This window comes from Tyto alba, unplaced genomic scaffold (genome assembly GCF_018691265.1).
Source record: "Tyto alba isolate M040663 unplaced genomic scaffold, T.alba_DEE_v4.0 Super-Scaffold_18, whole genome shotgun sequence".
NCBI classification, from domain to species: domain Eukaryota; kingdom Metazoa; phylum Chordata; class Aves; order Strigiformes; family Tytonidae; genus Tyto; species Tyto alba.
In genome coordinates this window covers 14,535,078-14,548,521 of record NW_024881280.1, presented here as the reverse complement: position 1 = coordinate 14,548,521, position 13,444 = coordinate 14,535,078, and the positions used below count along the sequence as shown (strand labels likewise).

Below are 13,444 nucleotides of genomic sequence, written 5' to 3'. Positions count from 1 at the left end.
TTTAGGAAAACAGTATCGATTATTATTCAGCCTAGACTTTCTTCTGCAACAAACACTACTAATGCTATTTCTTTGTCCTACCTGCATACAGTAAGTCCAAGTACAAGCTCTCTCTGTAACGGATCATGTATGAGGCAGACAATAGCTGCACTACAGTAATGACAAAGCTACTGGATAAACTTTTAGTCATTAAAGACATGATTGTCCTGCCCCTTTCTGACACAGCTCTTTAACTATACCAGAAAAACATTTTTTGGTATTCCTTATTCAAAACGTCTGAGTCCTAACATGCTTTATACTTTATTTTTCCAATAAAATTAGTCTTACTGAAAGAGAAGTTTGCTAGAGTAACTTAATGACAGCCTTTAATTATAAATCTGTTCAAGGGCAGACATGACCTGAAATATTGGCACTCTTAGATACGTATTATGACTTTCATTCATTTCTCCTATACAATATTTCCTCTACCTCATTGGGATGTGGAACTTCCATTCTCAAAGGCAAGAAACCTTCCAAGATAAATAATAACCCTGCATTCTCAAGCATGAGTTGACTCAGCAATCTACCTATCTTGTTTTACAATGAGATTTACAAGCCCATCTATTACCTGTTCACTCAATAATAAATAAAAAGGGGGTTTTCTTAAAATTGAAAACTAAACATTGACACAGAAAAAGCAAATACAAAGAAAGAATACCTTTTTGGCCTTGGTTTTTTTTTCGTAAGTCTCTGATAATGGTTTTCTTTTTTCCTGAGTGGTATCTTTGGAGAATAAATATTCAAACTCAGTAGTATCAAGTATATCAGGTTCTACTAGTGATTCCCATAATGTTAGCATAGCAGTTTTCCTATAGAGGGAAAGGTAATAATAAAATTTTCAATAAACATTTATGAAAAAGCATAATAGATATATCCATAACAGATGAAAATTCGTAATAGATTTAAAACTCAAAGCAGCATGCACCGCTGCTATACAAACAGCATTCCTTCCCTATACCTTGCTCTTTTAAGGAGTCAAAATGTTTTGCAAAAGGGCTGTACCAAAAAGCTTAGCCAGTTAGCATTCATGACTGCTACACGATCAAAATGCATTATTTGTATTGTACAGTTTTTTGTACAACAACCAAATATTACAACTGCAGCTTGTGCAAATACATCTCGAAAGACTTCTGTCACTTCCACTAGGATTAGGAGTATTTCAACAGCAGCTTTTTTGACAAATTCCCAATAATCTATTTAGACCTATAAAAATAAACTGTTAATCAGTAGTGAACAAAGTTAATTAAGGCAAGTTTTAACAGTATTTAGGGTCATTTGTATAGGACTTGATTCACTTCGTGTTAACTGCAAATGCTGTATGCTCATATTTATCCTTGTTCTGAGAAACTAGAGTAATTATGTGGCCTATATTTTGGGAGATTAACCAGTATTCTGTTCCATTCAACCAACTGTAAATTTTAAATGTGGATTATCTTTCCTTCTTTTTTTGCCTTCCAAGACCAGATTTAGTTTTGGAACACTTTGGAACTTGTTTACACAATCCTATAGTTTTATCTGGATTTGGGGAAAATACTATGTAGTGCTGCAAACCAGCATTTCATTTTTGAATGAGCTTTGTTTCAAAATTTCAGTGCTTCAGGAAAACATGTGCAACAAAACTTCCGAGGGCTCTTCTTGTCTATCGGTAGAAGGTGGGCCCACTTCTTCCAGCAGATGTCACTAAAAGGCAGTGAAATTATTTGCAATAATAATAATAAAAAAAAAAAAGTGATGAAACCCCTTATAAAATATAAATGGCTGATGTCACTAAACATAAATCTATTAGATGTAATATGCAACAAAATACAATACCTACCAATTCGAGGGGAAACAAAATTTTTTTTTTTTTCAAAATTTATGATTTCTTCTACTTAATACTCAACTGTATATTTACCACTGTAAATGTAACAGGCTCTAATTTTTCCATTAGCATTCACTGATACAGCATATTGTGTCACAGGACATGCTTACAGTACCACAGCTTCACTCTCCCTGGTATTAGCCATCATGTCAGCTACACAGAAGAATGAAGGATTCTTTCTGGCTCTGTTACAAGAACTTTGAAGTCCTGGGCAGCTGATGATCTGAGTAGCAGACCCTTGAAGAAGTTTCCAGTTCTAGGGCAGACCATGAAAATGCTGGACCATTACATCTGGTGACCAGCAGTTCACCAGAAAGCTAAGACTTACACCTTATCTTGCATTCAGCCAGAGCTTCATGAACCAGTAGTATTTCAGAACAAACTTTTTGATTTCAGTGAAACAATAGGAAGAATTAAAATAAGGCTTAATTATGGACCAACTGTTTATCCACTATGGAACAATTTCTCACTAGTAATTTTGGGAAAGTAAAACCAAAATGAACAAAGTTCCTGTTCCAAAATATTTCAATACCTGTAATTCTGAATTATTGAAAGAATACAACTGACATTTCATTATCTGCTCCTGTCAAACATTTTATATTAACACCTTACAATGCTTTATTATACCAGAATAAGGGTTCTTTCATCAAAATAAATTAGACAAAAAGCTGTAAACTAAAGTAAAACTCATATTTAAATACATTTAAATGCAGATATTTAACAGTTTAAATATAAGCATAAAAATAATATAAAATATTAAGAATATTAACAATTTGTAATAGGTATTTTATAGTGACTTAATGTAAGAAGTAGTCTATAATAAATCATCTGTAATAATTAATAATATATAATATAATCAGAATATATAATACAGTATGTAATATAGTGTGTATATATACTATAGCATAATAATTATATAACTATATATAATTATTACATATGATTGTAATATATTATGTTACATATAATTATATTATTACTACATATATTATTATCTAATTATATAATGTAATTTATTAAAATGCTTAAAATAAACTTAGCATCTTTGTAACTGCACTTACATTAAAATAACTTTGAATACAGATAATAATTATTTGATTTTTAAGACCAGAATAATAATGTAATTTCATTACCTGCATAACACAGGACCTGAATTTTATTTCATGATTCTAGCAACTCCTTGTTAAACTAGAAATAGTATGTGTCACTTAAGCATCTCCAAAAAAAACCTTTTGAGCCAGACCTCTTAATGGAGCTCTATGTTACATTAATAAACTCTTGAAGCAATGTTAGAATCAGCCAAAATCCAAAAGAGCAGCTGAGCAGCACTGAAACCACATGCCACTGTTGGCAGTAAGGTACGCATGGCCCAGGTAAGGTACGTTGGCCCAGAAAGTGTAAATGGGAGTACTTCTTTTCTCCTGCCAGCTGAATAAATGGATAGCATAGACAAATCTTGTGGGATAATTTCAAAAAGACTGTCTAAAAAGTGTTTATTTATGCCTGTTCACCAAATGATCCCCTTAAAAACAAATGAGTAAAACAGTATGTTTCATAGGAACTTTAGATTTGTTACAACAGTATATACTGTTAGACTGCTTTCAAAGAATGATCTGGGTTGGAAGGGACCTTTAAAGATCATCTAGTTCTGCCCCTCCACCACAGGCAGGGACACCTTCCACTAGACCAGGTTGCTCCAAGCCCCGTCCAACCTGGCCTGGACCCTGTCAGGGAGGGGGCAGCCACAGCTGCTCTGAGCAACTTGTTCCTGTCTTACTAACCTTGTAAAAAATTTCTTCCTTATATGCAATCTAATTCTACCTCCTTTCAGTTTAAAACCATTGCTGCTTGTCCTGTCACTACAGGCACGTGGTAAAGTCTTTCTCCATCTTTCTCATAAGCCCCCTTTAAGTACTGAAAGGCTGCTGTAAGGTCTCCCCGGAGCCTTCTCTTCTCCAGGCTGAACAACCCCAACTCTCTCAGCCTGTCCTCATAAGGGAGGTGCTCCAGCCCCCTGGGCATCTTCGTGGCCTCCTCTGGCCCCGCTCGAGCAGGTCCATGTCCTTCTTATGCTGGGGGCCCCAGAGCTGGGCACAGCACTGCAGGGGGGGCCTCATGAGAGCAGAGTAGAAGGGCAGAATCCCCTCCGTCAACCTGCTGGCCACTCTGTAGTGCAAGCCCAGGACACAACTGGCTTTCTGAGCTTCAAGATCAATTTGACGGCTCATGTCCAATTTTTCATCCACCAGTATCCCCAAGTTCTTCTCAACACAGCTGCTCTCAATCCATTCATCCTCCAGCCTGTATTGATATTGGGGATTGTCCTAACCCATGTGCAGGACCTTGTACTTGGCCTTGTTAAACTTTATGACATTTGCATGAGCCCACTCCTCAAGCCTGAGAAGATCCCTCTGGATGGCATCCCTTCTGTCCAGCATATCTAGCGTTTTATCCCAGCACTACGTCACAACAGGATTGGTAATTTTTGTATTTTTCATACTTATTTTTTTTAAACTATAGAGATCTCTGTCAGTAATGAGATCCCTCATGCTACAGGTTCCTGAGCTGCATATGTTTACACACATGCTTTACTTTACCTGCTCTGACAGAATTATACACAGAGTTCTAGTTTAACCATTTCTAGAACTGGAATTATAGATGATAACACAACATAGTGCTCTGAAAATGCTATACCCTGAAGTGACTGGAAAGCAAATTGCAACTCTTAAGTTCTTATCTGACCAAAATAACATTTCAATACTAATTCTAATTTAGATTAAAAAAAAAAAAAAAAAAGAACACAAACTTTCTAGTCTCTTGGCTACCTTTTTTCTCTTTAGTGTTAAGTCTAGGAACCACTCTGTCACTAACGTTGTCTATGGAGTACTTGGATTTTAGGGAAAATATTGACAAAATTTGTTTTTGTTATAACGTCCATTATTTTCATTTATAATACATATAATGTTAGTTTATATTTAATATTTTAAAATCATTTATTATGATCTATTTTTAGAATTCTAGAACTGATTCCATTTTTTTCTTAAAACATGTAAATTCCATGCCTCTACACTGATTTTACTATCCATTCTTAGACTATTAACGTTTTGTTATTAAGTCTTAAATGGTATACATACCCTTGTATCACGGCCTATAAATAGCAACTCCAAATCCAAATAAATATATTTTACCTGCTACCTTGTAATTGTATCCGTGTCCAATACAAAGGCTTCATGGGACGTCTAGGTTCAATGGCAGGTTTTCGAGGACCTTGGTTTGAAGATAAAGTGCTATTTAAAAAGAACCCAGGCCCAGGAGGTGGAGGGGGTGGAGGTAACCCAGATCCAGGCAGTGGAGGAGGAACAGGAGGTCCCAACCCTGGAAGTGGTGGTGGCGGCGGCGGTGGTGGTGCTTGAAAATTCCTACAGCTGTCCGAAAGTGGAGGTGGCAGTGGTGGACCGGATCCAAACTGAGATGTCAGTGAAGTTGGTCCTGTTGGCAAAGGTGGCGGTGGAGGAACTAAACCTGGTAGTGAAGAATCAGGGAGGGGAGGAGGAGGAGGAGGAGGTGGTGGTGGTGGTGGTGGTGGTGGTGGCGGTGGTGGAGGCAACATTTGTTTTGGTTGACAAGATAAGACACTTTCTGAAGAGTGCACATTGTAATTGTCCTTATTTTCACTTTGGGAAGAAATACTATGAGACAAAGAAGAAATATTAAGCTTTTTGGGTACTATTTGGTTATTTTTCACAGCTCTGTTTTCTTCTTCACTAGGCTTTATGAAAGTTTCTCTGTCGGTCTGTATACATACATTTCGGTATGTCTTTGGTGGGTTATCATCTTCAGTAGAAACACTAATATCCTTTGCTTTTTCATTTCTTCTGTTTAATTTATTATCGAGTTCATTCTTCAGATGTGCAATGGTTTCTTCAAGCTGAGCAGTTGATACAGCATGTTCTCCACGAATATGAAATACCCTGAGTTCAAACTGAGACTGTAGGAGAAAAACAAAAACAAAAAAACACCCCTTAGTGCAAATATTTTTCTGAAGTGTTTATTTTGTAGCGATTAAAAATCTTCACACTTAGACTATGTTCTTACCTTAAGCAAAGACAGAAATACTTCACTTTCCCAGTTCTAAATGGCTTTATTACAAGCTATTACATAACTGGACAACTACTAATATTTAAAGAAATGTAAGCAGTGTGTGTTCCAACAAAATATATTTTATGAGTAAATACCCAGAATATCTATTTCATAAATTCTAACTCAAACCTTATCTTTAAGCAGACTTACTGATTTTTAACTGCTGAATGCAATAATTAATAGTTCATTATGGAAAAAAAAAGGTACCTTTTTCAAATGGTATTGTAGTTAATGACATGATTTTATTGTCTATTTCATCTCATAAATATGCCATATATAGATAACATGTTAGGAAGTAAAAAGTAGAATATACACAACAGAAGTTGAAATTCCTTCCAGATAACACATTAAGTAAACAAATTAAAATACTCTACCAATCTCATCAATTAAGTACACAGAGGTACACATAAATTATCCTTAAAATTTATCTTTACTATTAGATTAAAACTTCTTCTCTAACAAATATATTTTAATCTACAAGTCAGGATGACAAATCTTAGAACCAAGAGGGTCAAGAAGATTTCACTGAGGTAGAAGGAAATAACAACTTTTCAACAATATATGTAAGTAAGGAAGAAAAAAAACCAATCCACTTTTCTTACCATATCTCAGAAAAATACAAAACATTTGAGACAGAAATTTATCATTTAAATATTCCAATCCAATACTTCTATTCCTGATGATTATGTGCCTACAAGCTATTTTCCCTTATGCTATACTATCAGGCAGCTGACCGGTGTTATCTTGTTTCTTTGCAAGGCAGTGAATCCTGAAAGAATATTTTCCATGGTTCTTTCAGGATCTCTGCACAAAGGGAAGCCAACATTTCAACAGACAGAGCTAATGAGCTCTGATTTTCCCAAATTCTTGTAGGCACAGCAATTTACAGTTTAAAAATTCCCACACAGTGATGGACAGAAGTGGCAACATATCACTCCCTGCTTATCATTGCAACTTTAGTACTAGGTCAGAGTTACTAGTTTACAGCATTAACGGATATGCATCCAACTCATGCATCTGTAGCTTAGTATAGCAAATACAGTAGTGTAATATACTGTAATTTTATGTCATACAAAGAAACTTGAAGAGATATGCACACAATATATAATTCCAAACAGCAGTATTATCAGCTTGTGTTCTAATCAATTTGCTAAATCCAACGTAAACAATCTGAAAATACTGGATACAAAATGTTCTTTTTCTTACCTGGCAAGTGTAAAGGTCAGAAAACAAGGTTCAAGTCTTGCAAAGATAAACAGAGGTTTGTATTGGGAACAAACCAATTTCTATTAATTTTATAGAAGATCTAGGACTAATATGTACAACAAAATGAGCATTTCTTGCTTGGCTTTTTTTCTTTTCCTACTGTTACTCTATCAAAGTTTGTTGTTGTTCAGCTTAATTATTAGTTCAGTTCAACGGTCACAAGATTTTCTGCCATTTGAATCACCTTTCTTTTTAAACTCAGCATACTGATCCATAATTGAGGTAATGAAGTAAGTTTGCCTTAGGGAATTCAGCTATTTTGTTTATCATACTATTTTGCCCCTATTGGACATCAAAAACTCCCCAATAGAACAATTTACTTTAAACATTAAAGATTTTCCCAGCAGTAAATCTGAAATCACCTTAAAAACACACTGTAAAACAAGCACAGTATTTAACAAAACTACTTATTACATTTAACTGGGCATGAAAGCAACTGTGTTAGTATTATATACCTTTTCAACTACAGATCTTCAGTCTTTATTTTGTAATATATAGTTGGTGATTTAAACTCAAAATTATATTCGAGGTGATAGTTTCATGCTTTGTCTTGCTTTTTACTCTTTCACATATTGAAATTATTTTCTGTTAATAAATATAATAAAATAATGAACATAAACAAGAATTAAAGCTAAAAATAGTAAACACAAAACCATAAAGCAGGCTTAACAAAAATGACCCACTGGGAATTTGTGTTGAACATGTCATCAATGGAAGAGAACAGTCTTATCCAACTGACTGCAGTATAAAAGAACAGTAAGTAATAAAACAAGTTTTTATTTTTATTACCTTGCATCTCAAAATAAATCTTGTTCACCAAAATAAAAGTAAGTAACATTGAAGTATTTTTAGTTTATATAACTATGATAATATTTTCAGCACTTTCAATAATATGTATATTAATATCTACTGGTTTTATATATATACATAAATAATACATACATATTCTTAATAATGGTCTGCTTCCTGGTAAATATGTCTTCAAAAGAGATTAAATGCTCTCATATCTTCTAAGAATCAGATGGAGATCAAACAGCACACAGTCATTCCACACAGGTAGAATTTAAGCATTCTCTTTCTGTCATGTACTATGACAAGTATGTATACAGTCTACTACATTTTCTCTATTATAGCACTAAGGATTAGTTAGATACCTTATCAACATGTAGTATTAAATAATAAAGAAGACCAGTGTGTAGTAAACTTAGGTACCTTCGACTCCTGAAAGTCAGTCAATAACTACAAAAACTTTTTAAAAAAATTACAATTTTTACTTGTCTATGGCTTAAAACTTTTCTCATGGTACTGCCTATTACAATGAAATCTCAGAATTCAGGCTGCAGAATACTTACTGATAATCACTAGTCCTCAATACTCAAATCTTGAAGGACCCTATGGAGAACTCATACTAAAACTAAATTAACCAAAATTAACTAAGTTTAATTAATTATAACAAGTTTAAACTCAAATAAATTTTCATGCAACCTTTCTGTCAATACAATCATTCATTATGCAAGATGATTTCTTGACTTTACAAATGGTTTGTTCTTTAGAACTGGTGGGATTTGTATTAGTTTAGAATCCTTCTTCTGGTGCATTATACATCAAATTTATAGTTAATATTTATATTACAAAGATAAGTCACTAAAATTTACTATAGCAATTGGTAATACGGTACAGATGCAGGCAAGACTTTTCTTTCTTACAATTCATAACGCAAAGGATAGGGACAATGGAATCTTTCTATACTTTACATTTTTATAAACAAATCTAACATACTGAAAAGGAATATAATAGAACTATTTCTATCTCACAATTTCGAGTGGAAAATAAATCAATCAAAATTACTTTTAGACTACACGTTGTCACCAGAATCCTGAAATATTAAAAATATAATGTCAAAACAGAGAAATTTTATTGAATAGAAATTAGTGTTAGAAGCACTTCTGTACAACCTTCCCAGTTAACATATGTTTTAATCTAAATGAGAACCACAGATTTTTGCTATAGTATACATATGTCTATGAAAGATTACAGTTATATTTCCAGGTGTCTGTCAACGCTTGTTTAAAATGTTTATGATGGCTACATAACAATACCTGTGTTTTTTGTGAAGAACCAATTTTTAGCTACATTCAAAACTAAAGAGATTTGAATAGATGCAGTTGAAATTATTCAGTTGGATAGATACTGTTCAAATAATTCAGTATCTCGTTACTGAATCATGTGAGCAATTATTACTATTATCATGGTGCCAATATACTGTCTTTGGGAACTTCTGTTACGATGAGCAATGACCAAAGGCTATCATCAGAACATAATAGTTTGGTTTACCTTGCTATTGCTTTACCTTAGTACAGTCTTTCTTGCATTCATTGTCAATATTTAATTTGCAAACAGTGCTATGCTAGTGTGCTGAAGACTACTGTTAGAATTCAGAATTCATAATAATTTTATCGGATAAGGAAGCTGTCTGAAAATACATGCTACAATTCCAAAAAGCGAACTGCAATGTACATAGCCATTGAAGGACTGATCAGTAGTACAGAACTTCTAGGGAAAAATGATCTGCAAAGGATAGCGTATCACAAACTGATCATGAGTCAACAACCCTGTACTAGAACATATACATAGAAATATCATATGCAAAAAAGTAAACCTTGTTCTCTATTCAGCTACTAAAAGCTGTGTGTATATTCAGTTTAAGGAAAATGCTGTCCCTGTGTTCATGATCACTGCTACTGAAATTTCGGGCAGCTCATTCGATATTAAATTTCTAGGTTCAATCTACATTGCCTTTTGTCTCCACCTCACCCCTACTGGACAATGCCCCCTTGTTTCCTTAGTTTCTTTCTCTTTCTGTTGCTGAAGAATACTTCCACTGTACCTTAAACCGGCTTTGCAAGATATAATTCAGCTTAAATATTGTGAACTGTCCTTTTAATCCTATGCTTTTCTGACCTCTAAAACTAGTCTTCCTGGCTGATGTACCTCTTTTTCCATTCTTCCACAGGCTCTCTGCTTCTACCCAATATCCACTTGGAGGAGGCTGGAATAGGCAGTTCCGTCTACGCCTCTCCCTGGTAAGTGTCATTTTGCTCCCAAATCTGCCCTTGTTTGGAGCGCAGGTTTCAGTGTTTGCAGCCCTGATCCTGACTAAATAAGGTCCATGCCTATTTGCTACTCAAGCCTCACCAGCACAGGTGTACTCACAAACGAGTTTCTTTAATTTCTCAAGGTTTGTCTGCTATCTCCCACTGCAATGGGCACAATCCATTTTCCTTGAGTAAAATCACCTTGCCAGAGCAAATGATACCAGATGACTCTCAGACTTAAACACAGACGTTTATATACAAACTCAGAAGACCTGTATTACCTTCTTCCTAAAAATATACTACTGGTGATGGGTAAAATAAAAGCCATCCCTAAAAAAACCCAAACAACAACCCTCTTACTAAAATACATTATACTGCCATGGTACAAAGATGATTAGGGAAATACCCAAAATATCGATACATTGTAACTTGGAAAACAAGGTTTTTTGGAACAGCTTTCTGATGTCTTCCTGACTTTCCCCCTTACACACAGCTCTCTGCTGCTTGACTCCAGTGCCTTCCTTTTTGCACCTGCTAAGTGACTTGACACAACACATAGGAAAAAAGGCAAGATATACTTTCTGAAATAATGCTAGCAGCTTAGCCTTGGTCCTGTGAGACCCAGGAACATATGAAGCACATGTTCAAAGGATGAAAAGGCCTCAAAACTGAATCAGTATACTGTACTTCCATTAACCATTAGTCTCAGATGATAAAGCATCTAATTAGGCACAAAAGAAAAAGACTAAATCCTCTCATTCAGAATGTAACCTACAGGTTGTCTAAATGCATTTGAAATGTTGGATTGGCACAGACAAATCTCAATACCAATGTGACAGCTCTTCTCTTTGCTCTGGTAGGTGACAGAAAGATCACAGTCTCATTTAATACAAGCAGTATAGTCAATTAGTCTATGTAGTCAATTAAACGCAATCAACTCAAGTATATTTGTTGTGTTATTGCTTTATATAGTGTGATTTTATATGGGCAAAGACCTTCTAACCATAACATAGAATTGCTCTGATATGAAAAGTTTTAGAACAATTCATATCTGTGAATATGAGGAAACCATAAAACTCTACAGCAATCCACATTCAAAAATCATTTGCTAGCTTGGTATTAGTGAAGACTTATTTCCACCATTTACGTTCAAAAAAATCCTGGGAAGTGTAGCAATGAGACATAAAAAAAAAAGTTCTCCAAACCACTTTTTTAGAGCAAGCAATATACAGAACTTTTGCTTTGAAACTAGTAAGTTAATGCTTCACTGTTAATGCAAAATATTTTTTCACTAGTGTTTACAGTGCAATTCTACTCTGAAAAGCAACTGTGTAAAAATGGCACGTCTTTAATGAACAAAGCTGTTCTATGTATATCAGACAGACCTCTTCTTTAACTGAGAAACACATACTTTTACTAGTTTTTGCTCTAATTAGCTGGAAAAGCAACATGGTAGAGAAAGTGAGCTTGATTTTATTTCCTTCTCTGACTTTATACACTGATTGTTACATCTAATTAGTTACTTATGCCAAGCCATGAAAATGAAAACAAAAAGAGTAAAGAAGACACAAAGTATCTAAGGATATGGTTTGTAGAAGTGGAAATGGTGAGGCAGGGGAGGAACTGGACGGGGGGGGTGGGGGTGGGGGGGGAGGGGGCGGGGGCGGAGGTGTAAAAAAAAAAAAAAAGAAGAGAAAAAGATAATAACATTGAGTTGATGAAGGAAAGTATTTTTATAGACTTCACAGGGTTTTTTTCCTCTTTTAAATAGTATTTTGGCCATCAAAGTACTGTGCATAGAGAAGAGAGGAAAAACAAATTTTTCATAGACAGTCTCTGACTTTTTGTTCATTTTAAGTAATTTCATCTTCAGTTTTTGGAAGAGCTCACACTTCTTATTCTTGTATTGTGTTGACAAAGGAAAAAAAAAGTCCTTTTTTGTTAAATCTCTGTCCTTGAAAAAACATACATTTGTTTTAAATTTTAACAATAATCAGAGATTTAGCAAAAAATTTCTCAATGAAAAAAAAAATAAACCTGTGTCAATTTACATAAAATTCAAAATTCCTCTCTAACAAATATAATAAGTTACATATGGTATATCACCATTTTCAAATGTAAGCATTAAGGATTATTTTTATACCTGATTGTAAAAAAGTAAGCTAAATGACTGACAGTTCTCAAACATTCCCAGAACTCTAAATATTTGATACGCTATGTATACAGAGACCAATTCTCTTCTGATTTTAAAAATATTAAATACATAGTTTTATAGAGGAAATGTAGCAAAAGTAGTTGAGAGGAAATTTGACAATAGCAGGTATACAGAGCATTGTTTTTCTATATATTTTTCAAAATTTAGTTATTTAACTATTAGTGGCATTTGGATAGTTGAGAAAAAAATACAGCTTTATAGCCAGTAATTTGGGAGTACAAAATTATTGCTATTGCACATCATTAAAATATAGCCAGCTACACTGCAACATAGATTTTCTTTAAAACAATATCGTGTGCATGATGACTTGTATATAGGACTACAGATGGCTTAAAATTCACATAACTTATTAAGCATTAATTCACTTCAAGTTTGATAAGTCAAATATTCACTGTGAATATATATATCATGTTTGATATGTTATGAAATAGAACTTCTGATTTAACATTGGCAATCACTTGTAAAGATTGATTTGAGATTCTTGAACAATTGCTGTTTGTACAAGAATATAATATGAAGAGGTCCTCAATCTCAGGGTACTACACTTAAGTAAAACCTTTAAATAGCCACTAAGCACATAGCTATTTGCTTACACATTAAAAAAAATTATATTCTTCCAACAACTAAGTCGCACAACTATTCAACACTGTAATTAAATTGCATCTTGACATGCCAAATACCACTAAACATGCAAACCTCAAAGCAGATCTCTAATACCTTAGCTATTTAAAATAGAATAGTGAAAATACCTATTTATGAAATCTAGATGACCAAGTCACATAACCTATATTAATTATTTTAATAATTCAGTATTTGAGTATATCAGTT

The 13,444-nt window shown here is 34.0% G+C and overlaps 1 protein-coding gene across 1 annotated transcript in view; it reads right to left on the bottom strand.

Annotated features, from left to right (window-relative positions):
- The window catches only part of LOC104360805 (formin), a 148,933-nt gene that overhangs the window by 95,138 nt on the left and 40,351 nt on the right, over positions 1-13,444 (bottom strand). Inside the window, exons 4-5 of the mRNA XM_032984591.2 lie at positions 5,089-5,888; positions 698-848 (exon numbers count right to left, since the gene is read on the bottom strand). Coding sequence (XP_032840482.2) covers positions 698-848; positions 5,089-5,888 — 951 coding nt within the window. The remainder of the gene's footprint in view (positions 1-697; positions 849-5,088; positions 5,889-13,444) is intronic.